The sequence below is a fragment of the Heteronotia binoei genome, chromosome 8, assembly GCF_032191835.1.
Source record: "Heteronotia binoei isolate CCM8104 ecotype False Entrance Well chromosome 8, APGP_CSIRO_Hbin_v1, whole genome shotgun sequence".
NCBI classification, from domain to species: domain Eukaryota; kingdom Metazoa; phylum Chordata; class Lepidosauria; order Squamata; family Gekkonidae; genus Heteronotia; species Heteronotia binoei.
In genome coordinates, this window is record NC_083230.1 from 107437453 (window position 1) to 107461297 (window position 23845).

The 23845-nt window shown below is 45.7% G+C and overlaps 1 protein-coding gene across 25 annotated transcripts in view; it reads right to left on the minus strand.

The window, feature by feature from the left end:
- Positions 1-23845, minus strand: part of PLEKHA5 (pleckstrin homology domain containing A5) — a 342905-nt gene that overhangs the window by 96104 nt on the left and 222956 nt on the right. For 24 of the 25 annotated variants that reach the window (XR_009555758.1, XR_009555759.1, XR_009555760.1 and 21 more), the window contains one exon: positions 8690-8762. Coding sequence is in view for 21 of the 25 variants with exons in the window: in XM_060245845.1 (XP_060101828.1) it covers positions 8690-8762 (73 nt within the window). In the remaining 4 variants the exon portion in view is untranslated. Of the gene's footprint in view, positions 1-8689; positions 8763-23845 lie in introns of those variants that run through there. The other variant, XM_060245862.1, reaches the window with a different exon arrangement.

Here is a 23845-nt window from a genome sequence, read left to right on the forward strand (position 1 = left end):
TCTTATATTTGGGTTTATGCTCTGAGGAAATGACTTCTATCTTGAGACTATGCCATACAAATCATCTGTTCTCCAAACATTTGGAGATCCAGCATCCTCATCCCCACTGGAAGTAGAAAAGGTGAAGATCTTGGGCCTGGAAATGAGGTCCTGGGCTTCTCCTGCAAGGCTGGCATTGGCTCAGGAGTGCACATGGGAGTGTTCTGCGAGGGAGCTGGTTTATGCTTTTCCTTTGTCTTGTCTTTAGCCTCCATAGCTCAGAGTAGGAAGAGGTATGATGAGCCCGAGGGGAGTGCAACCAAGGACTGGATTCACTGAGACATGGATCCAGGAGGTGGAGTCGAAGAAATAGATTCTGAAGATTCAGAATTAGGTGCTTTCTCCAGAGCTGACTTGGATGAGAGGTCCAAGGCTTTAAGGGCTGTCTCCCACAATGCTGTTTTAAGTTTTGACGGCCCAACCCTGGAGCTTTAGGGGTGAGCCCCCATGGGGGAATGAGCCCCAATGGGGGAATGGGCGGAATATAAATGATGATGATGATGATGATGATGATGATGAAGAAGAAGCATCAGCGTTGGCAGGCTTTAAATGTGGATACATCATGCGCTTCATCCAAACAGAAGAGACAGAAGTTGTGTTTGTCACTTTGGGTCACCTTCTCTCTACATTGGGAGCCCTTGTTGAAAAGAGCCTTCTGAGCCATGGAAGGGACTCAAAAGCCAACGTAGCTTCAACAAATCTGTGGGGGAAATCCTCTCAACTGTAGCTGAAGACTCCAAAAACACAAACTTCTCCTTCAGAGGCAAAAGAGAAACTTAGCGTAGGGAGCACTATTGCGCAGGAGCATGTTGTCCCTCGGCAGGAAGATGTTTCTGACCTAGCACCCTTTGGAAAGACCATACATTTATACCCCGCCTTTCTCTCTGAATCAGTCTCAGAGTGGCTTACAATCTCCTTATCTTCTTTCCCCACAACAGACACCCTGTGAGGAAGGTGGAGCTGAGAGAGCTCTCACAGAAGCTATTATGGCTGACCCAAGGCCATTCTGGCAGCTGCAAGTGGAGGAGGAGTGGGGAATCGAACCCGGTTCTCCCGGAAAGAGTCCGCACACTTAACCACTACACCAAACTGGCTGGAAAGACCTATCTGATGGCAGGCCCGCTCATACACAGTCCCCATGTATGTCTGCAGAGGGGATCGATGATGAATTATGAATGCCACCCTGATACCCTTGAGGAAGAACAGGATAGAAATGCAGTAGATAGACGGGGGAAAAAACCCAGAACAGATGAGGAAGCATATGTTTTTTCCTAGGAAGAGGGCAAAGGAGGTCTATATCCCAAGTGGAGAACTCCGAATCAGATTATCCTTTAGATTCCATGATAACAAAAGAGGTCTGACCATTTCAGCAACATTCACAAATGGACTTACAAAGAAACATATTGTGTACAACATAAGGGAGATAAAGGGTACTTTAAAAAAAAGTACTCCAATAACTTGAATGGGCTAAGGTTAATGTGCTTGGGTTGCTCTAATAACCATTTCTAAAGCTTGCAAATGATTACTAGAACATCTGGTTATCTAACCCCATCTGCTTCAACTACTTCCCAGAGGATGAGTATATAAATAGCTCTGATTTATTTATTTATGCAATCTAAGCAAGTTGGCTTCTATATTTCTTATCTAGCCTAAAACCAATAATTTAATCAAGCGAAAAGCATTAAGAGAATTAGCAACCCAAACAAATAAAACTTTGTATTGAGTTATGATTAATATTCTAGATGCACAGAAAATGAGAAGTTTTTCTTCTAAAACCCCCATAAAAATGCCACCTTGAATCAAGGAATTCCAAAGCTCAGGAAAAAAACATTTGAACTGCCTTTTCCTCTAAGAAGTCGAACGAACCAGCCATCTGGCCACCTCCCTAATTATAGCACAATTTTAGCTCAACCAAAGTCTCCATGTCTAAAATTACAGTCCTGCAGTTACACTAATTTTGTCTCAGCAGTGGTTTTGGTTTTCTAACAACCTATAATCTTCCTGTTGTAGGAAAAACACACAATACTTCTGAATTTGTATGTGGTTATAACATGAGTGCTTTGGTACTTAAATGCCCTCGATAAGCCCTAAAATAACCTGGATGTCTTCCAAGAAGTATACCTCAATTTGAAATTTATTGTTGAATTCTACAAATTCTACATTGCTGCTGTTACACTAGATAGATCAAGATGCGCAGCCATTTTAGACTGTCTGTAGAAAAGGGTGAGAGTCCAGTAATACCATAAAGACTAATAAATTTGTGGCAGGATATGAGCTTTCATGAGTCAGTATCTGGTGAATTACTGGTGCAGAGTGGTAAACTGTAGTACTGCAGTCCAAGCTCTGCTCAAAACCTGAGTTCGATCTCGGCTGGGTTCAGGTAGCCGGCTCAGGGTTGATTAAGAACATAAGAGAAGCCATGTTGGATCAGGCCAACGGCCCATCAAGTCCAACACTCTGTGTCACACAGTGGCAAAAAATTTTATATACACACATACACTGTGGCTAATAGCCACTGATGGACCTGTGCTCCATATTTTTATCTAAACCCCTCTTGAAGGTGGCTATACTTGTGGCCGCCACCACCTCCTGTGGCAGTGAATTCCACATGTTAATCACCCTTTGGGTGGTACTTCCTTTTATCCGTTTTAACCTTTCTGCTCAACCTTTCTCTACAGCCTTTCACTCGGTCTCAGAGCAGTTTATAATCTTCTTCCCTTTCTTTTCCCACAACTAACATCCTGTGAGTTCGGTGAGGCAGAGAGAGCTCTGAGAGAACTGTGACTGGCCCAAGGTCACCCAGCTGGCTGATGTGGAGGCGTGAGGAATCAAACACAGTTCTCCAGATTAGAGTCCACTTCTCTTAACCAATGTACCAAATCTCCCCAAGGCTGTATGCCTGGCCTTATTGTCGATCCTCAAGAGGCTGCTGAAGACATCATATTTATTTAGGACTGTGTTTGATTAATTTAGCTTCTACTATCGGCAGTTCTATCTGGAGTTCTTAAACTCACTTTTTATAAGTTTTATTATTTTTATTATCTTTTTATAATGTTTAAATTATTCTGTAAACCAACTTGAGTTCTGCTACAGAGAAAGGCAGCTACTAAATGCTTTAAATAAATAACTTTAAATAAATGCCTTAAATAAATAACTAGTTTAAGGAAGTATCTGCTTTTGTCCATCTTTTAATTTACTGCCTATCAGCTTCATCAGATGCCCTCAAGCCGTAGAATTTTGAAAGAGGGAAAAGAAGTTCTCTTTGTCAACTCTCTCCACCAAGTACATAATTTTGTAAACCTCTGTAATGTTTCCTCTTAGTCACCTTTCCCCCCTGAATGGTAAAGTACCAGAATTTTCAGCCATTCCTCACAGAAAAGGTGCCCGGGCCCTTAATCATCCTGGTTGCTCCCTACTGTACTTTCCCCCCAGTTTTTACTCTTCCTAATCTCATGTAAGATAACTGCCATTTTGACCCGGTTTTAGGCTGGCTATCTTAAATTCAAAACAGCAATTCAAAGCTATGCAGACTGTGGAATTTCTCTCATTAACACCTTGGCTCACAAATCCACACAAAATAAATCATCTTTATAAGTGTCTGGACCAGTGTTTCCCAAAGTGGGCAATATTGCCCCCTGGGGGGCGGTGGAATGATCCAGGGGGCCAGTAATAGCCTTGGGTGCAATGGGAGGGGGCAGTGAATAAAAATAAGGGAGCGGTAGAAGCATAAACGGAGAGGAGAGGAGAGGAGAGGAGAGGAGAGGAGAGGAGAGGAGAGGAGAGGAGAGGAGAGGAGAGGAGAGGAGAGGAGAGGAGAGGAGAGGAGAGGAGAGGAGAGGAGAGGAGAGGAGAGGAGAGGAGAGGAGAGGAGAGGAGAGGAGAGGAGAGAAGAGAAGAGAAGAGAAGAGAAGAGAAGAGAAGAGAAGAGAAGAGAAGAGAAGAGAAGAGAAGAGAAGAGAAGAGAAGAGAAGAGAAGAGAAGAGAAGAGAAGAGAAGAGAAGAGAAGAGAAGAGAAGAGAAGAGGTGTCAAAACATCACGTTTCTGGGAGGGGTCCAGAATTTCTAATTTAGAGGAAAAATTCCAATTAACAAAAATAGAGGGTTCCTTTTTATTTGCTACCTAGTACGAATTCACCCAATTAGACTAGTAATGAGGACCAGAACTCCTTCCAATTAAAATATAAGAAGGATGCAGTTTATTTACAAGACAGAATAAAAAATAGAGGTGTACAGACAAACAAGAAAGACAGAAACAAAAAACCTTACTAGTCTATCCTAGCTAAAACTTGCTATAGCTAGCAGCTTCTCAAGGTAGCTTGCAGTTTCTCTCTCAGCAATACAGTTCAAGTCAGGAGAGTGGAAGCACTGAGGCAATTACACAAACTTCTCTAAAGAGTTTCAACCTGTAGCTTGCTCCTCACAAGGTTTTCTGCAGAGCATCAAGCTTCTTACAGTCCTCTGGTTACCAGGTGGTCGCTTCTGTTGATTTCAGCCAACCACAATGCCCCAGACACAGAGAACGATTTCCCACTCACCTTACGCCACTATCAAGTTCCTCTTCTCAGCGGGGCTTCCCTCCGATTTTACACTATCTGCCCCAGGGCTGCAGCTAGCGTCCACTTTTTCACACCACAAACAGAAACTGGATTTTAGACGTTTCTGTTTGCAGCGCGAAAAAGCCGAAGCTAGCTGCAGCCTCAGGACAGTTAGTGTGAAATCGGACAAAAGCCCCAATGAGAAGAGGAGCTTGAGAGTGGTGTAAGATGAGTGGGAGATGGGTCAGAGTGACTTCTGCAGGGACAGCGCATGGGAGTAGGTGGATAGGTGCCACCCTGCCAGGGGGCTATGCTGGGCACCCCCTTACTCTCCCTTCTCTTGTGGCACGATTGCACCAGCCAACAGGCAAGCCAAGAGCCCCAGGCAGTGCTGCCACGCCACCACTTTCCTTTGCAGCGCAAACAAGCTTGTGCTTGTCAGATGCTTCCTTGGAAGATCCTACGAAGAGCGCCCCATTTTACCACTGCCCGTTGCTTTCAGGTTGAAAGCGGCTGGGCGGGGCACCTTCCCATTGCGTTAGTTGGAGCTGACAAGGGGAGGGTGGATAATAATTGTAAAGAAATCTCAAAAATTCCCTGTGTATGGGACTGTTACTATGGTTGATTTTATAACATAATTTCAGAATTTCAAGCTTCAAAGTGTCTTCTTTACAGCATCTTTGTTTACTCTGTGTGCAAATATGTCACTGCATCAAGTCCACTTCTGGAAGGTAGATTTCCAGGGGGGCGCTGCGTAACTTTTTCTGAAAAGGGGGCGTTAGGCCAAACAAGTTTGGGAACCTCTGGTCTAGACATTCTAGCTATTAAAATACATTTGAAAAGATTAGACTAGAGTGCTCAAAAAGGATTAGTTAACAAAGGGCAAACTGTACGAGCTTAATGTTTATTACCTTTTTCAATTGTTATGATTTCTAAGAGCCCATCATCATCACCACCTTATGGGACTCGGGGCTCAGAATGTTTTTCACTTGGAAAGACCACAGCTGGCTGGGGGGTGGGAAATCACATGGCAAGAGAACACTGTCTCGAAGCCATGCATATTTAACATATGATGTTGAAACATATGTTAATTTGATGCAGGTTTCCAGCTCAGGAAAGACACTTGATGCAGTCTTAATGCAGTTATAAAATGTGAGGGGCTGGAAACACAGGAATCATTTCCCTGAATGTCAACAAAACTTAACACAGAGTAAACCTTTGGCCCTGTTTAACTAGCACACCTATGGTGCCTTTCCCCATGTCTTTAGGCTGTACTCTCTTTTCATACAGAGGCTAGATGGTCATCAATGCTGATTCTGTAAACTTAGGCAGATCATTGGAAGGAGGGCAGGAAGGGTTGCATCAGTGCTTAGTTCTTGTGGCCCTTTCTTACATACCCAGGGGAATGCTGGTTGCCACTTTGGGGTCAGGAAGCAATTTTTCTCCAGATCACTTTGGCCAGTGATCCTGGAGGGGCTTTTTTTTAGCCATCTTCTAGGCATGGAGCAGAAGTAACTGGAGGGTGTGGGGCAATGTTCCCTCTAAGCTGCAGAGTTGTGTGAGCAACAATTCTACTTTGTGAGCACGGCCGGCGCATCCATTAGGCAGCATGAGGCAGCTGCCTGGAGCACAGCCCTGGGGGGAAGAGAGCTGGTTTTGGCCCTCTCGCCTGCCCTCACCTCTGCAGCAAGAGAAATAGCGAGTTTGCACCGGTCGCCATGGGGTTTCCGTGTTTGGTGTGCATGCATGCAGCTCGCTTGCCATTGCTCCGCCCCTTGAATTTGTGCTTCCAAGCACAGACATGAGGGATGGAGTGATTGCATGCGCACACATGTGCATGCTGAACCCAGAATCCCCGTGGCGACCAGCGCCGAGCTCACACTCGCTTAGGAGGTGAGGGGCACCGGGACTAAGTGGGGAGGGGGGAAGTATTTGTGAATTTCCTCCATTGTGCAGGGAGTAGGACTAGATAGCTCTGGAGCTCCCTTCCAACTCTATGATTCTCCAGCCTTTTCAGATCTTGGATATCACCTTCACTTGCAATAAGAAATGTGAGAGCCATTTCTAATGTTTTTCATCATGCAAGGCATTTTATTGCTTCAAGCAGATGTGTGACCTGCTGTCTCTCTTGTTGGAGCAAGCCAATTCCCGGCAGTGCCATAAGTCAGCCCCAGCTGGTCATCCAGTGCCTCCTTCCCAAGGTGGCCGGGAGCATGCCAGGCTCCTGTGGCATGCTGGAATCCTCTTCATTTTCCCACTTGGGTGGTGAACCTGCCCTACTGCCACCTGTGTCAACCCTTTCCCTTCCCTGAACCTTGCTGAAAGTATATACCAGGGGTGGCCAAACTGTGGCTTGGGAACCACAGGTGGCTCTTTCACATTTATTGTGTGGCTCTAGAAGCCCCCACTGCCCCGTCAGCTGTCTAGGAGAAGGCATTTGTCTTTTTAAATCATTTCTCCAAGTCAAGTCAGCTGGCAGCTTGGAGAATGTATTCAAAGTTAAAGTTGCTTCTTTCCACCTCTCCCTCCCCCATCTATTTTCCTTCCTGCCTGCCTGCTCTCTAACATCTGATGCTCATGTCTTGCGGCTCTCTAACATCTGACATTTATTCTATGTGGCTCTTAAGTTAAGAAAGTTTGGCCACCCCTGGTATATGCCCACACTTAGAAGCATAGAATCATAGAGTTAGAAGAGATCTCCAGGGTCATCTAGTCCAACCCCCTGCACAATGAAGGAAACTCACAAAAACCTCCCCACAAATTCACAGGATTATACTTATGCTGATTTTTTTGCGTGTTCTAGATTTCTTTTTTCCCCAATTTTTTTTTATTTCCAATAAATACTTATACAACATAAAAAAGAAAAACAACAAAAAGGAACAGAACACATTATATCAACACAAAATACAATAAACAATAAACTGGAGGGTGAGAACTTTAGTGTGTTGTTTACCACTTATTTCATCCTTCATATATACAATTCCTCTTTTAACCTAACTCCACATTTCTTGTTACTACTTCTCCCCGCCACCCCCCGCAAAAAAAAATACTTATTCTGACTTAAAAGCCTCTATCTCAGAATGCGTTGTGAGGGGGAATCAATAAATAAAATATAGAATCAGTGCATGTTTGTAGTTTAGAAAAATGAGAAAAAAACTCATTCTACATAAAAATCAGGATTGCTTTCATTCCTCATAGCAAAGTGCCTGGGGTGGGGGAGGGAAAGGTGGAGTAAGAGGATTCCTCTTCAGTCAAGGGGAAACACCACACGTTTACAAACCACGTGAATCTCAGTTGTTGTTTTCAGCTTTTGAACAAAATAAAAATAGTTCGGGGCTGGGTCAGTGGCGACATCTCCGAAAGTTTCCTTTGCAGCCTGAAAGATCCCGATAGCGTCTCCACTCTTTTGGTCATGATACTAAGTAAACTTCTTTACTGGTGTCCGTTGACTCTTCCTCATAGTTGAAAATATTCAAGAAACGTTTCTCTTCATCAGCACTACTGGGAAATGCTTCCACTTTCGCGTTCACTTTATTCCATTTCCCCACAGTCAGGTCACTATTTTATGCCTGAAATCTCATTTTAGTAACTAAGAATAGAAGTAGTAAAACACTCTTGGGAAATGGGCAGAATAGCATGAATCAATATGGGGGAGGGCGGACCTCTGGCCATTTTCAATCTGATTTCTTATACAATTCTCTTAAAATGCATCAGTGTACTCTTTCAGCTGCACAGAAAGATATAAACATGGCATGTTCATTTTTTAAAGACCGGTGTGTTTCTCCACCCCCCACCCCAACTCTAGCATTGCTCTTCAAGTTGTTTTTGAAGCTCCCCTGAATTTTAAAGATAGGGTTGGGGGTGGGAGATAAAGAGACTTACTGGGTACACAGATCTAACTGTTCATGTCTTTGGATTTCAGAGTTTCCTGCACATGTTCAGTGTACCAAGCTAAGATTACCCAACAAATCAGCTCACCTAATTGCACACCAACCAGAGAAATAAATAAGTGATCAGTTATTTATGCAATTATCTTGACTTTTAAAATATATATATATATATTGTTTCCTCTTTGGAAAACATCTATAAGATATAGAAATGTTGAACAAACTTACCCCGATAGTAGAATAGGCACAGATCAGAAAGAACAAACCACCGTTTCTTCCATAGCTTCATGCCAGTGCTGTCCTGCGTGACAAACGTACAAACCACAAACATTGGTCATTTAAAGATAACCAGTAAGAGGCAACAGTGCAACTGAAGCTGTTTTTATTCAAGAACAAAGGAAAATGGGACTCCCTGCCATCCTTCTTGAGATGACATCCCTCTTTACTGTGATCAGCTGAGGTCGACTTCAACAAATCAACCTATACCTTGAGTAGGAAAGGTGTTGTGTTATCACTAGTTCTTTCTGCCAGAAAATGATGGGTCCCACTGAACAATGTATAGGACCCTGGTACGCACAGGAACAGATTAAGAATGCCATTCCCTCTCCAACTGGAGCAGAATGTGTTACTTTTCCTAGTTCCAAAGCTTAGTTTAACCCAGGATTTGCCAAGTCTCTACTCTAATGCTCATTTAAAAGGGCAAACTACAACCTAAGAAGTAATTTGTGTAGCCTCTGCAAGGAGCATTTCACTTGTTCCTCATTGACTGGAGCTGTAAGGCATGACTTGCATGTATGATTCATCAAAGAACAGTCAACGCAAACAGAAGTCATCTTTATATGCCAAAAATTACACTAACAAACACAGATCCCTATTTGTGATTCTTTTAATCTGCTAAAAACATTCCCATGATTCCACACTGCCCACTTATATTAAGTACTGCTGTTTGCCATTCCCATTTTATCTGATGAAGTCTGCTTAAGAGCATACGAAACTTAGCTGGTCTTAAAGGTGCACTTGTCTACTGCTTTGTTCTATTGCTTCAGACCAACCGGGCTGCCTACTGGGATCTATCTTCCAATGAAGACATTTTTTGCATTGGTCTAAATGACGAATGACCAAATGACACGCATCTATGCATGAACCAGCCTGGAGTGTTTGTTCCCACAGGTAGCTCCCAGATGGCTGGGAATGCACATAGCCTATTTATTCTGTTTCCACTCTAGTATTCCACATTTAGAAACTAAGTCCTATCTAATAGTAAGGAGATAAGAGCATCAAACTCTGTAACCAGAAAGCCCCGAATCAACACAAGGATGCTGAAAGGCCTCAACACCCATCAAATCAGGCATTCCAATTGCACAAAGAGCAGGGAACTGATATAGCAGAGGTGGCCAAACTGTGGCTCGGGAACCACATGTGGCTCTTTTACACATATTGTGTGGCTCTCAAAGTCTCTACCGCCAGCTTGGAGAAGGCGTTTGTCTCTTTAAATCACCTCTCTGGGTCAAGCCAGTTGGTGGCTTGGGGAATGCATTTAAAGTTGCTTTCTTTCTACCTCTCTTCAGCCATCTATTTGCCTTCCTTCCTTCCTTGCAGCTCTCAAACATTTGACGTTCATGTCTTGTGGCTCTCAGACATCTGACATTTATTCTATGTGGCTCTTACGTTGAGCAAGTTTGGCCACCCCTCTGATATAGTATTATCATGCTCCCAGTTCATGCCATGACGCTAGTGAACAGGGCCATTGCATTTTTACAGGGGATAGCAATTCTTGAAATTTCAGGGGTGTAACCAGTGTGACAAAGGGGTTAAGAACATAAAAACATAAGAGAAGCCATGTTGGATCAGGCCACTGACCCATCCAATCCACACCCTGTATCACACAATGGCCAAAACCCAGGAGCCATCAGGTGATCCACCAGCAGGGCCAGGATTCTAGAAGCCCTCCCAATGTTGTCCCCTAAGCACCAAGATGCCCTGGAAGTAGTGTTCCTTCTATACCTTGTGGCCAATCTCTGCTCCATGGACTTATCCAATCCCCTCTTGAAGCTGTCTATCTTTGTAGCCACTTCCTGCTGCAGTGAATTCTAAATGTTTTTGTCTCACTACAGATGCTAATGTTTTGCCTCCAAGCACTTCCTCTCTGCTCTAATTAAGCTTATTACAGTGTGCATGGTACTGAGAGCCAGTTTGGTGTAGTGGTTAAGAGCAGCGGACTCTAAGCTGGAGAACTGGGTTTGATTCTCCACTCCTCCACATGCATCCAGCTGGGTGACCTTGGGTCAGCTATGGCTCTCTCTGCCCCCTCTCAGCTCAACCTACCTCACGGGGTGTCTGATGTGGGGAAGAGGAAGGGAAGGAAATTCTAAGCAGCTCTGAGACTCCTTTGGGTAGTGAAGGGCAGGGTATAAAACCACACCACCACCATGTCCTCCTCCTTTTGCATTCTTCACAAGCATTCTTTACTAGATCCCTCCCACAGGGCCGGATTAACAATTAGGCCAATTAGCCACTGGCCCACACCTTTAGGGGCCCCGTTTCCCTCCTGCTTGCAGCCCTCCCAGCCTGCACACACAGCCAGCAACTGAGTTGCTCCTTGCCTGACTTGCCTGGTGTGGCTGCTGCCGGCATAATTGCCAAGTGTGCCTCTCTCTGCCTCTTCCCTGCGGTTTTGTCAAAGGGGCTTTTGAGAAGGTGCCTGCAGGCTGCAGTGGGGGCCGCAGGCACTGGGGCAGGCACTCCGACTCAGATAATTTTCCAAGATTTCGACTGCCTAGGGGCCTCCACAGGGCTTAATCCGGCACTGCCCTCCCACCTTCTGACTCAGATCTGCTAAAAGGACTCAGATCTGCTAAAAGGACTCAGATCTGCTATTAAATAGTGGGTTCGATGCATGAGGAGACTTAGCTGCAGTTGATCACAGCTCTTTATTAGTGATTACAAAATTATCTAGGCAGACTAAGGCTACTGTACTGAGCCAACAAGGCCAACTATATACACTCCAATGTTCCTGCGCTAGAACGTCATTGGGTCATTTGAACTAGCAGGGGGCTGGTGATTGGCCTGGGGAAGCAGAGATTTAGATCCTGCTTCCCATTGTTACCGTGTTCCCAAGTTCAGTCCAAAAGGCTCCAATGAGCCAGGCAAGAACTAATAACCCACATCAAACATAGAGTCACACGTATACAACATCTGCATTTCTACACTACTGTGTTTGACCAAAGGAATCTTGACTCTCAAAAGCTTCAGCCCTGAACCTCTTACTGCTCTCTAAGATGTCACTGGACTCAAACCTAACTGTGGTGCTGCAAGCCAGCCTGGCTATCCTCTCAAACTATCCACACTAGCAGGTACTTCGAAAGACTCCTCCTACCTCAAACCTAGGATGACTCTTGGCAGTCAAAGCAGACAGTATTGAGCTAGACAGCCTAATGGTCTGATTTGATAATAAAGCAGCTCTGTGTGTGTTGTGAGGAAAGGAGCGTTTAAAGGAGCTGCACAATCCATTTCTCCCCTCCAAGGGTGTCTTTACTCTACTACCATCCATATTGTTGCCATCAAGTAAATGTGCCCCCTGCCATATAAAAACTTCATTCCTAAAGCAATTTTATTGGCTTTTTATGTCCGCAGCCAATTTGCAATGCATTTCTCAGAATGAACGGCGACCACCGACCAAAGCAAGCGTGCACGCCGTCAGATAATAAAATTTAATAAATATGTTAATCTGTTCCAAAAAGAAAAGGCAATTGTGAATTTTAAGTATACTACTGCAGAATGCTCAGGAGATAATATCCAGGAGAGGTACAACGACAAATGCCAAACCGCTGAATATTCAGAAACATAAAAAGGGCATCTGTGGATGATTCTGTTAAGATCCTTCGGATGATTAGTTATCTGTTTCCAAGCTGTGCATCCTAAGGTAGAAAATATTTCACTTGTGCTCCTTTCTCTGAATAATGTTATCATCTCACATCTCCAAATGCTACTAAAAGGTGACAGCGAGACTCTCATCTGATAGGAATCTTATTTCAGATAGATCATTTGTTTTACTTATGGAAAATCAGCTATATACCGGGACACTTAAGGGTTGCTAAGATGTTCCAAATAAGTGTTTGAATAAGAGTTTAAGCTTTTGCTGTCAAGCTCTATGCTGACTTGCTCTTCCATTTGTCCCAAGGTCAAGAGAATAAAGCTGCCTTGGGGAAAGAAAATGCTAACTCCTTGGATAGTTTATACATAAAGTCAGCAGCTTCTCCCCCACCCCCCACTCCCAATTTTATTTGAAACATTAACAACACAAAAGATATAATTAGTAACACAATGAATAATATAAAATATGAAACAAAACTGCATCCAATCTAAAACCCTAAGCAAAAAATTTCCCCCTATAATTCGATACTCCATTATTCCCCTGTTCATTGCACATTAACCTATTATCATTTAAAAGTAATTTATCCTTTTTAAACATATATATATATATATATATATATGCTCCTGAAACGAGATTAGATGACAGAATTTCTCTCCCTTGAAGAAACTGAACTATAAGAAACCAGACTAATTGAAATGTTTTCTGATAAGTAACTAAATTTTGTAACCCTGAAGAGAGATCTAATTTACCCAACACAAAATGATCCAAATAGCGTTATACCATTCCTCCAATCTGGGCCCTTTTTTTCTGTCTCCATTTACTTGCAATTTCTAACTTAGCAATTGCTAATAATGTTGACACCATGACTGGTTTGGTTTTATCTAACTTCTTCAGTAGCTTCTGATTGTATGGTGCTGAGACCCCTCCCCTCTCCAAACTCCGCCCTCCCCAGGCTGCACCCTAAAAAATCAGGTAGCTTACCTGTAATTGAGGAACTTCGAGTGGTCATCTGTGCATTCACACCTATGGATAAGGCGCTTGCACCAATCTCAATCGGTACGTTAAAAAACTCGGGATTTTTGCGCCCCGCTCTCAGCGGCCCTGCGCAGAGGTCCTACTGTGTATGCCCACTGGGTAGGGCTCGGACATCCCGCCAGTTCCTTCTGACTGCTGTCCAAAACAAACTATGTCCAGGCGGACTGACAGAAGTGAGGAAGGAGGGTGGGAGGTGTGAATGCACAGATGACCACTCGAAGATCATCAGTTACATCTAAGCAACTTGTTTATCTTCTTCGTCGTCTCTGTGCCTCACACCCATGGGAGAATAGCAAGCAGACCTACCTGGAGGAGGGAGCTGGAAGTCAAACTGAAGAAGCCGCTTGCAAGACCAGACGTCCCAACTGAGCCCTCTGGTGGCGACGGACGTCTAGAGTATAGTGCCTCATGAAGACATGTGGTGAGACGCATGTCGCTGCCTTACAGATGTCATTCAAAGAGGCTCCCCTGAGAAAGGCTGTGGATGTGGCCAACGCTTTAGTAGAGTGACCTCTAATAGGTTCAGGCAACGGTCTCTTAGCTAGAAGATAGCAAAGTTTGATTGTCTCAGTCAGCCACTTAGACAACCGTTGAGCAGAGATCTTCCGACCCTTTTGTGGTGTGGGATAGGAGACAAACAAATGAGGGTCACTCCTGTAAGCCCTGGTTCGACTCAGAAAGAACAACAGAGCACGCTTCACATCCAGGGAGTGCAACCGTTTCTCTTCAGAGGAAAAGGGGTTTGGAAACAAGGTAGGTAAATCACTCTCCAAGTTCAGGTGAAAGCCTGAAACAACCTTAGGAAGGAAGGTCATATCCAGAACAAGGGACTCCACCCTCATGAAACCTCAAATAAGGAGGATCACACCGTAGCACCAGGAGCTCCCTAACTCGTCTGGCAGAGGTAATGGTGACAAGAAAGGCAGTCTTCCAAGACAGCAAGTTCAACGGGCAAGTCGCCATGGGTTCAAAAGGCCTACCCGAGAGCTTATCCAAAACTAAAAGTAGGTCCCAAGGTTCAAAGAGATGCCTTATTGGGGGGTGAAGGCGCAACAACCCCTTTAAGAAATGCTTTGTCTGTGGATGTGCAAACACAGAGCAGTTGTCAATGTTCTCGTGATTAGCAGATATGGCAGCTAGATACACACGAAGCGATTAGTGGTTAAGGCCGTAGTCCACTAATGAGAGCAAAAAGTAAAAAATCAGGGGTAGTCCGCATTTACTGGGTTTGCAGCGCTACCCCTAGCAAAAGTCTGAAACCTAGTCCACTTATAAGCATAGGCCCTGCATGTAGACGGCTTCTGACTATTTAGTAGCACATGTCGGGCCCTTGCTGACAGGCTCTCCTGCCGATTCTCCATGCCGTCAATTTGAAGTGCGGAACATTGCGATGTAACAACAAGCCCCCCTGGACCGACAGGAGGTCGGGTTCCGCTGGAAAGAGATGAAAGGCCCCTTTAGCTAGTCCCAGAACGATAGGGAACCAACTCTGATGGGGCCACCATAGTGTTATCAGAATGCAATCTGGGTTCTCCTCCAAGATCTTGATGACTACTCTGGTCAGCAGAGGAAGAGGGGGGAACAGGTACAAGAAGTGCTCGTTCCAAGGGAACAGGAGACCATCTCCCAGAGAGTCCAGATCCCCTCCACCTCTGGAACACAACAGAGGACATTTCCGATTCTGCAGAGTGGCAAAGACATCCACCTGTGGTTGACCCCAACGGTTGAAGACCAGAGTCAGACAGGTCTGGTTTATTTCCCATTCGTGCACCTGTGCTGCTCCCCTGCTGAGGGAGTCTGCCTGCACACCGAGTTCCCCTGGTAGGTGGGACGCCACCAGAAAGGACTGTAGGGAGATGAACTCTTCCCAAATGTCAAGAGCTAGGGTACAGAGCTTCCTGGACACAGTCCCCCCTTGTCTGTTCATGTAGCTGAGGGCTGTTGTGTTGTCTGTTAGGATCGCTACTATCCTGTTCTTGATAAGAGGCTTGAAAGATCTGAGGGCATACTGAATCACCAGCATACTGAGGGCATACTAAATCACCAGCAGTTCTAAGAAGTTGATGTGATGGCAAGCAAAGGAAGGAGGCCATGGGCCACCAACACAAAGGCCCTCCGCATGAGCTCCCCATCCTCATAGATACGCATCTGTCATGATGGTGGTTACTGGTGAGAGACGATGGAATGGTGCCCCCTGAAGCAGGTTTGTATCCTGTTTCCACCAGTCCAACGACCTCAGGACCGAGTGGGGAATCTGCAGGACTGTTGCAGGTGAGTCTGTGGAGTTGCAAAAGTGTTGCACGAACCGAAGCTGAAGTGTTCTCATGCGAAGCTTTGCAAAAAGAAGAACACTGGTCCTCACTGCCATAAGCCCTAGTAAACGCTGGATTTGTAGGGCCGTGCCCTTTTTGTGTAGTTGTAGGAATTCCACTAAAGACACGATGTTGTCTACTCTCTGTCTGGGAAGGAAGGCCTTGTGGAGAGAGGTGTCCAAGACTGCACTGATGAACTGTACTCTCTTTGCTGGTAGTAACTGAGACTTCTTCTGGTTGATTTGCAGGTCCAGTGTGGCTAGAAGGTTCAGAGTAATCTCTAAATGTCGACAGAGGAGAGCCTCTGAATCTGCCACAACCAGCCAGTTGTCGATGTGTGGAAAAACGACGTCTCGGAGATGGAGGTAGGCCGCAACTACCACTTGGTAAACACCCTCAGGGGAGCGCTTTGTACTGGAAGTGGTCTGCTCCAATAGTAAAACGGAGGTATTTCTTGTGCTCCGAGTGGATGGTAATATGGAAATACGCATCCTGCAAGTTCAGCGTGGCCATCCAGTCTCCCTGCTGGATTAGAAGAAGGATGCTCTGCAAAGTTGACATGTGGAATTTTTGGTAGTCGTTCAAGTCCCAGAGGTTCATAATGGGCCTTATGCCCTTGTCCTTCTTGGGAACTGCAAAATACCGAGAGTAGAACCCATGACCCTTCTGAGAAGGATGAACTCTTTCTATCGCTTGCTTGTGCAACAGGTTCTGCACCTCTTCCAAGAGGGCCGGGGAGGGAGATGTCATCACAAACTTCGAGGAGGTTGGAAGTTGAGTGAACTCTATCACATACCCTTCCTTTATTATAAATAGCACCCAACAATCTGATGTGATGTGCTGCCACGCTAGTAGGAAAGGGAACAAGCACATTGGTCCAGAAGAAAGGGGAGGGAGGGCCGGGATAGTCAAAGCTACATAGTCAAAGGCCCTGCTTGGGGTTACGAGACCCCTTAGCCCTGGGTTGCTGAGTAGACGCTGAAGAGAACTTGCCCTTAAGAGTCAAATGCTGACTTGTTGCCAGGGTAAGCAGAACGCGGCTTCCAAGATTGGTCAGATGACTGTTTCTGGAACGATCTCTTATTCCAGGGTTTATGCCACGGCTTGGAGGATTTGGTGGTTGATGGTATCCCCAGGTTGCGAGAAGTTTTAATACTCTTGTCCATTTCTTGTAAGACAGAGTCTGCAGTAGAACTGAACAGTCCTTCACCCTCCGAGGGGAGGTCCTCCACATAAGCCCTGGTGTCCAGTTGCAGAGCCGTGGCGTGAAGCCAAGCATGGCGGCGTAGAGTAATGGCCAAGGTAAGTGTTTTAGAGGCCGTATCTACCATGTGTTCAGATGCTGCAAGTTGTTGCTTGGCCAGGAGCATACCTTCCTTCTGAAGCTTCCGTATTTGGGCATGTTTGTCATCAAAGATCCCTGAAATGTGGTCAGAGAGCTGTTTCCACAGGGAATAATGATATCTTGCCATGCAAGCTGCATAATTAGAGATCTTGATTGTCAGGGCTCCAGCAGAGTAGAATTTTCTGCCTGCATTGTCAATTTTTCTACCCTCCTTATTAATTAATTAATTTCTTTATTACGTTCGACTTATATCCCGCCCTCTCCGCAAGCGGACTCAGGGCGGCTCACAACATCATGTCATACAAATAAACCAATAAAACATATAAAACCATAATTTACATTTTCGATTTTTAAAACCAATTCTGCGGTGCTGCATCAGTACAATATAGGCGGCATTGAATTTTCGAACAGCGATCACCAGCATTCTATATGATGTCCGGTGACAGCCCTCTTGTTGGGGTGGGTGGGGGTGGAGTGTATTTTCCTGGATTTTGAGGATGACAGGACCACTACCAAGTTAGGCTTAGGATGTGTGAATAGAAACTTGGCTTCTTTTTCCTAGATACGATACATGTGGTCAAGCCTGTGCGACGAGATAGGGGTGGAGGCCAGCTTTGCCCAGGGTTCCTTGACTGTTTGGAGGACTATCTTTGTGACCGGCAATGCCACAGCAGTAGAAGTGTCACGCTGCATTATGTCAAACACCGTATCATCAACTGTTGGTTGTGATTGAATAATAGGCAGGGAGAGTGTCTGGGCCATCCTCTTCACCAACTCTCCGTATGATTTCAAGTCCTCCGAGGAAGAAATTGGAAGGTCCGGAGAAGGTTCAGCTGGTGATTTTTCGACTGATTCATTGGAATCAACATCAGAAGAGGTTCCTCCATCATCTGAGTGCTCGGAAAGGTGTGGCATGAGTGGTCTGTCCGACTGCGGTGATGGGGGGGATAGCTCCACCCTTTTTCACTAACAGGGTTCTTCCCTTTTCTTGTCTGCAGTAGCTTGAGGTGGTACCAACACTGATGCCGATGGTTTGCGTCGGGACGGGGAGCGATATAACACACATGATCTGCAAGAAGCCTCTGAACGTTGGTCCCAATCAGGCAACTCTCTTGGCAGGTATCAGGCATACAGCAGGTTGCATGGGTAACCACCACATAGATAAGCCCATTGGTATTGATCCCAATTCGGGGGCAGTAGCAGCTGTCGAAAGGGTGAGCAATCGACATCGTGGTCGATGGGGTGGTCCTTCAGTGGTTTATCCGGCATCGATGGCTGCAGAGCCTCCTGTTTGGATTGTGAGTCTCTGTTGCTGGGCCCTCGAGATCCCAAGCGCGAAGAGGAGGTGCGCTGCATGAGATTGATCACTCATGTCACTGAACAATGAAGTGCGCTGAGTGAACTGCCTCGGTGTCGGGGAGCTTCTCTGACAGGATGGTGGAGGTCCCCGTCAAAGCCAACGCCAAGCCTTTTGGGGTGGGTGAAGGAGTGCAGCTGGTAGAAATGCACACCTTGCGACTAACTTTGTCCATCTTTGCTTCTTCAGCTTATCCAGTTTATACCCCTTATCCTCCCTGCTTTTCTTGGCAGGTGTTGAGGATTCCGACGGATATGCTGAGCCTGCACATTTAGGGGTCGAACGAAGGCAACTGGCTCAAAGAGTCTCTATCAGTTACCGGGGTCGTGGTCAATGCCGATGTTGAAGGCATGGTCGACAGCGCCATCGATGCCGAAGGTGTAGACAACATCTTGCTCGGTGTGAGCGCTGATTCCATCAGGGCGCCGCTCCATTTTTTCTAGTTTGCTTAGAAAGCTTGGAACAGTGCTGACAAGAGTCCACATGATGATCTTCTCCAAGGCAAACAAGACACAGAGAGTGTCCGTCCAGAGGGGCGATCTTGTTGCCGCGACACATACAGCATTAAAAAAAACTCCAACGCTTTCCCATAAGCCGAAGCGTGGGGAGGGACGAAAAGGAGGGGGAGACCCCCGAGGGGGTAACTAACTATCTAACTGCTAAACTAACTAACTTTTTTCCCCTAGGAACAAAGAACTGGGAAAGTAGAAACATGCATAGAAATTTCTACTAAAGGTAAGTACTGACCGGAAAATGAAGAAATGAACTGCTCGAAGCAGCGGTCAGAAGACAACTGGCGGGATGTCCAAGCCCCACCCAGTGGGCATATGTAGCAGGAGCTCTGTGCAGGCCCGCTGGGAGCGGGGCATGAAAATCCTGGGCTTTTTAACATACTGATCGAGATCGGAGCAGGTGCCTTATCCCTTGGGTGTGAGGCACAGAGACCACGAAGAAGATCCTTCAGGTATTTCCCAACCCAGAAGTGGCAACCCTGGTCCTCACAGGGGATGAGAAGACTACCAATATAAAGATTAGCTTCACATAAGCAGACCAGTTCAGGGACATGCAATGGTCTGGCTACCAATGTTTTGGTTACCAAATTCAATGGCACAACTTTTTAGCTTCCATATTAAATTCGCTTTACAAAGACGGGCAGCAGTTCAGCAATATGAGTTACTATTTTACATTAAGAAGAAGAAGAAGAGGAGATTGGATTTATACCCCACTGTCCACTCGGAGTCTCCGAGCAGTTTACAAGATCCTTTCCCTTCCCCTCCCCACAACAGACACCCTGTGAGGTCGGTGGGGCTGAGAGAGCTCTGGCTGAGAACTGCTCTTGAGAGGAACAGCTTTGGAAGAACCTGTGAATGACCCAAAGTCACTCCAGTGGGTACATGTGGAGGAGTGGGGAATCAAACATACTTAATCACTACACCAAACTGGAGTTCAGAGGACCCTAAGTGAAATCTCTGGTCAAAAGGAAGACTGTTCTTTGCCTAAGATACCAGGGACCTGCTGCTGCTGCCAGTCAGAGAACAGATAACTGAGGCACAAGGACCAAGTGTTTGATGTCATCTAAAGCAACTCTGTCTGCTCAGGTTCAGAAAAAGCAGTACACATCTGGGGTTGGCACAGACAATATGAAGGTAAAGGTAGTCCCTTGTTCAAGCACAAGTCGTTTCTGACTTGGGGTGATGTCGCATCACAACGTTTTCACAGAAAACTTTTTACAGGGTGGTTTGCCATTGCCTTCCCCAGTCATCTACCCCCAGCAAGCTGGGTACTCCTTTTACCAACCTTGGAAGGATGGAAGGCTGAGTCAACCTTGAGCCGGCTACCTGAACCCAGCTTCTACCGAGATTGAACTCAGATCGTGAGCAGAAAGTTTGGACAGCAGAACTGCAGCTTTACCACTCTGCGCCACAGGGCTACACAGACAATATACAGTAGTTTAATATCCTGGCTCCTGGTGCACTGGAAACCAACATTTTAAAAAGTACTGACATCGGCCTGCCAGTCAAAGGCAAATAATTACAGCCAATGCCACCGCCAAGGTCATTCTTGCTTTTAAAAGGTTGGCCTTTCCTCCTGCGCAAAGAAGCATTCCATACCCGATTTTTAGTTGGCTGACCAAATATAAAAACGGCTGTCTCAGAGACTGCAGCAACAAATATAATACCCATCGTGTAGTTTCAACAGGTTTTGACAGCTCTGGAAAAACACAATTTAACTCTAGCTTTTGTATGACTGCCTTTTGTGATGTCAAATCAACACACAGGAGCGAAGATGAATTTCAGTTCCTTATAAGAAGACATTTATCAGAAAGCCACACTATCTGGAGAGTCCTGATTTGTCCCAGACGCCCCAAGCCTTTTGTATCTGAAAGCAAAGCGAGTGTTTTTGCTGGCAACGTAGTGACAAAATCGTTCTAATTTCACATTTTCTGTTGCTGTGCCAACATACAGGTTTTACTATGGGGCTTTTTTTGTAGCAGGAACTCCTTTGCATATTAGGCCACACCCCACTTATGTAGCCAATCCTCCAAGAGCTTACAAAGTCTACTGTAAGCTCTTAGAGGACTGGCTACATCAGGGGTGTGTGGCCTAATATGCAAAGGAGTTCCCGCTACAAAAATAAAAAGCCCTACTAAATCTTTAAAACTCAGAATGCAAAAACAACAAAGCTACGTAGTAGTAACTTGGTCCTAAATGGTTGGGTTTAAAATAGTGGATGAGATTATTGACAATATTTAACAAAATAATTAGCAAAAGGCTGCTCTGTAACATGGGCGTGCTCAAGGGTTCCACTTAGTTGGGTGCTATGTTTTATCATGAAAATACCAGTGTCTATGTTGGGGGTAGAAGAAGAAAAAGACATTGGACTTATATCCCGCCCTCCACTCTGAATATCAGAGCAGCTCACAATCTCCTTTATCTTCCTCCCCCACAACAGACACCCTGTGAGGTGGGTGGGGCTGAGAGGGCTCTCACAGCAAAGCCAGTTTGGTGTAGTGGTTAAGTGTGCGGATTCCTATCTGGGAGAAAAACAGGTTGCTTACCTGTAAACTGATGATCTTCGAGTGGTCATCTGTGCAGTCACAGACATGGGTTTTCCGGCTGCCAGAGCTATGGCTGACCCAAGGCCATTCTAGTAGCTGCAAGTGGCGTGCATTCCCTCCTGCTCTGGGGAGCAGGCATCCACTGCGCATGCCTGAAGTGAGGGGAAGGCGCTCCACCCACCCAGTTTCTTCTAGCCGCTGTATAGAGGAATTTGAAAAGGTAAGCATAGCATAAGCCAGCAGTGGGAAAGGCTGGGCGGGCGTGTGTGACTGCACAGATGACCACTCGAAGATCATCAGTTACAGGTAAGCAACCTGTTCATCATGGTCTCTGTGCAGTCCCACACATGGGTGACTGGTAAGCTGAAGTGCATGGAGGCGGGTGCTGGTTCTGAAAAGGAACGGCATGGATTAAGTATTCATAAAGACACCCAAAAATTTTGTACTTACAGGAGAGGAGACTGCAGGCTTCAATCAAAGATAGAGCGAAGTACAGCTTGTCCGTAGGTTGCAACTGATGAATTGGGGGTCGTAGGTGTAGAATGCCTTTGAGGAATAATTTTGCAGCAGGATGAGAAAACACTGTGCGTCCTTTGATATGTGGATGGAAGGCTGAAATAGTGGCTAAATGAACTTTCAAAGAGGAGTAAGCGAGGCCGGAGTTGGAGAGAGATAAGGTGTGTGACAGAATTTGAGCTATAGAGGATGATGTAGGTAAAAAATTGTGATGGGCGGCATACTCAGCAAACCGCTTCCATTTTTGAGAATAAGACCTTCTGGTGGATGGTTTTCTGGCATTCAATAGAACGTGTCGGACTTCTGCAGGAAATTCTAAAAACTGATCCTCCATGCAGTCAGTCGCAGGAGCCCTGGATCGTGATGTAGGACCTTGCCATTTTGTTGCGAAAGGAGGTCTGGAGTTTGAGGGAAGTAATGAAATACATTGTTGGAGAGAAGGAGAAGTGTGGTGAACCATGGTTGACGAGGCCACCAGGGTGTGATTAGTATGCAATTGGTCTGATCCAATTGGATCTTTTGAAGCATTCTCGTTATTAGTGGAATGGGTGGAAAGAGGTAGTGAAGCGGTCCTTTCCATTGGTGGAGAAAGGCATCTCCCGCAGACTGAGTCGATGGGGGACCTCACATGTAGAAGCGTGTGCATTGGGTATTGTCTGGGGAAGCAAACACATCTATGACCGGAACTCCAAACATTTTGAAGACTGGTTGGAGATAGCATCATTTGAGTGTCCATTCGTGATCGTTCACGAGTTGGCGACTTAGGTATCCGCTTGGATATTTTGGGTCCCAGGTAGATTTATGTTGTGAGCAATGCTCCAATGCCAGAGAGCTAGAGCTCTTTTGCACAGACGGGGAGATGCAGTACCTCCCTGCCGGTTGATATAGAATACGGTCGCAACATTGTCTGATGTGACCTGAATGTGTAGACCGTGAAGAGATGGCAGAAAAGACGTGAGTGCGCTGTGGACCGCCAAGAGCTCCAGACAGTTGATATGGAGGGATTTTTCATAGGCTTTCCACTGTCCTTGCACTGTTAGTGTGTCGAAATGGGCTCCCCAACCCCACCTTGAAGCATCTGTAATGACAATGGCTGATGGAGGTGATCTCAGGAATGGCATTCCTGCCAGAAGGTGATGTTCTATTGTCCACCATTCCAGTGCTGGAAGAATGTGATGTGGGACTGTTAGTAGAGTTCGCTGGCATTGACGGTGTGGATGGAATGACCTTACGAACCACAATTGTAGGGGTCTCATGCGAAGCCTTGCATGACGGAGGACAGAAGTCATAGCCGCCATAAGGCCCAGCATGCGTTGAAAGATGAGAGCTGTCTGGGTGGGATGAGATATGATGGCATTGGCTAGATTCTGAATGTTGTGAACTCTGTCCGCCAGCAGGTAGGCTTTGTGAGCTATCGTTGATAGGCGTGCGCCTATAAATTGGATGTCTTGTGTTGGGACAAGATTGGATTTTTGGAGGTTGACTTGTAGGCCTAGTGAAGATAGAAGTGTTAGAGTAGTCGAAATGTCCTGTTGAAGTTGCTCTTGGGATTGAGCCACAATAAGCCAGTAGTCTATGTACGGATATATGGAAATTTTCCGTTGATAGAGTGACGCCGCCACCACCGCCATGCACTTCATGAAGACTCTAGGTGTTGTCGATAGGCCGAAGGGAAGAGCGCGGAACTGATAGTGGTTGTTCCTGACAGCGAACCTCAGGAATCTTCTGTGGCAATGGTTGATGGTAAGATGGAAATACGCGTCTTGAAGGTCTATGAGTGCCATCCAAGCATTCTTGGGAATTAGAGGAAGAATAGACTGCAGGGTGATCATGTGGAATTTTTTGTATTGGATATGATGGTTGAGTTTGCGGAGGTCCAGTATTGGA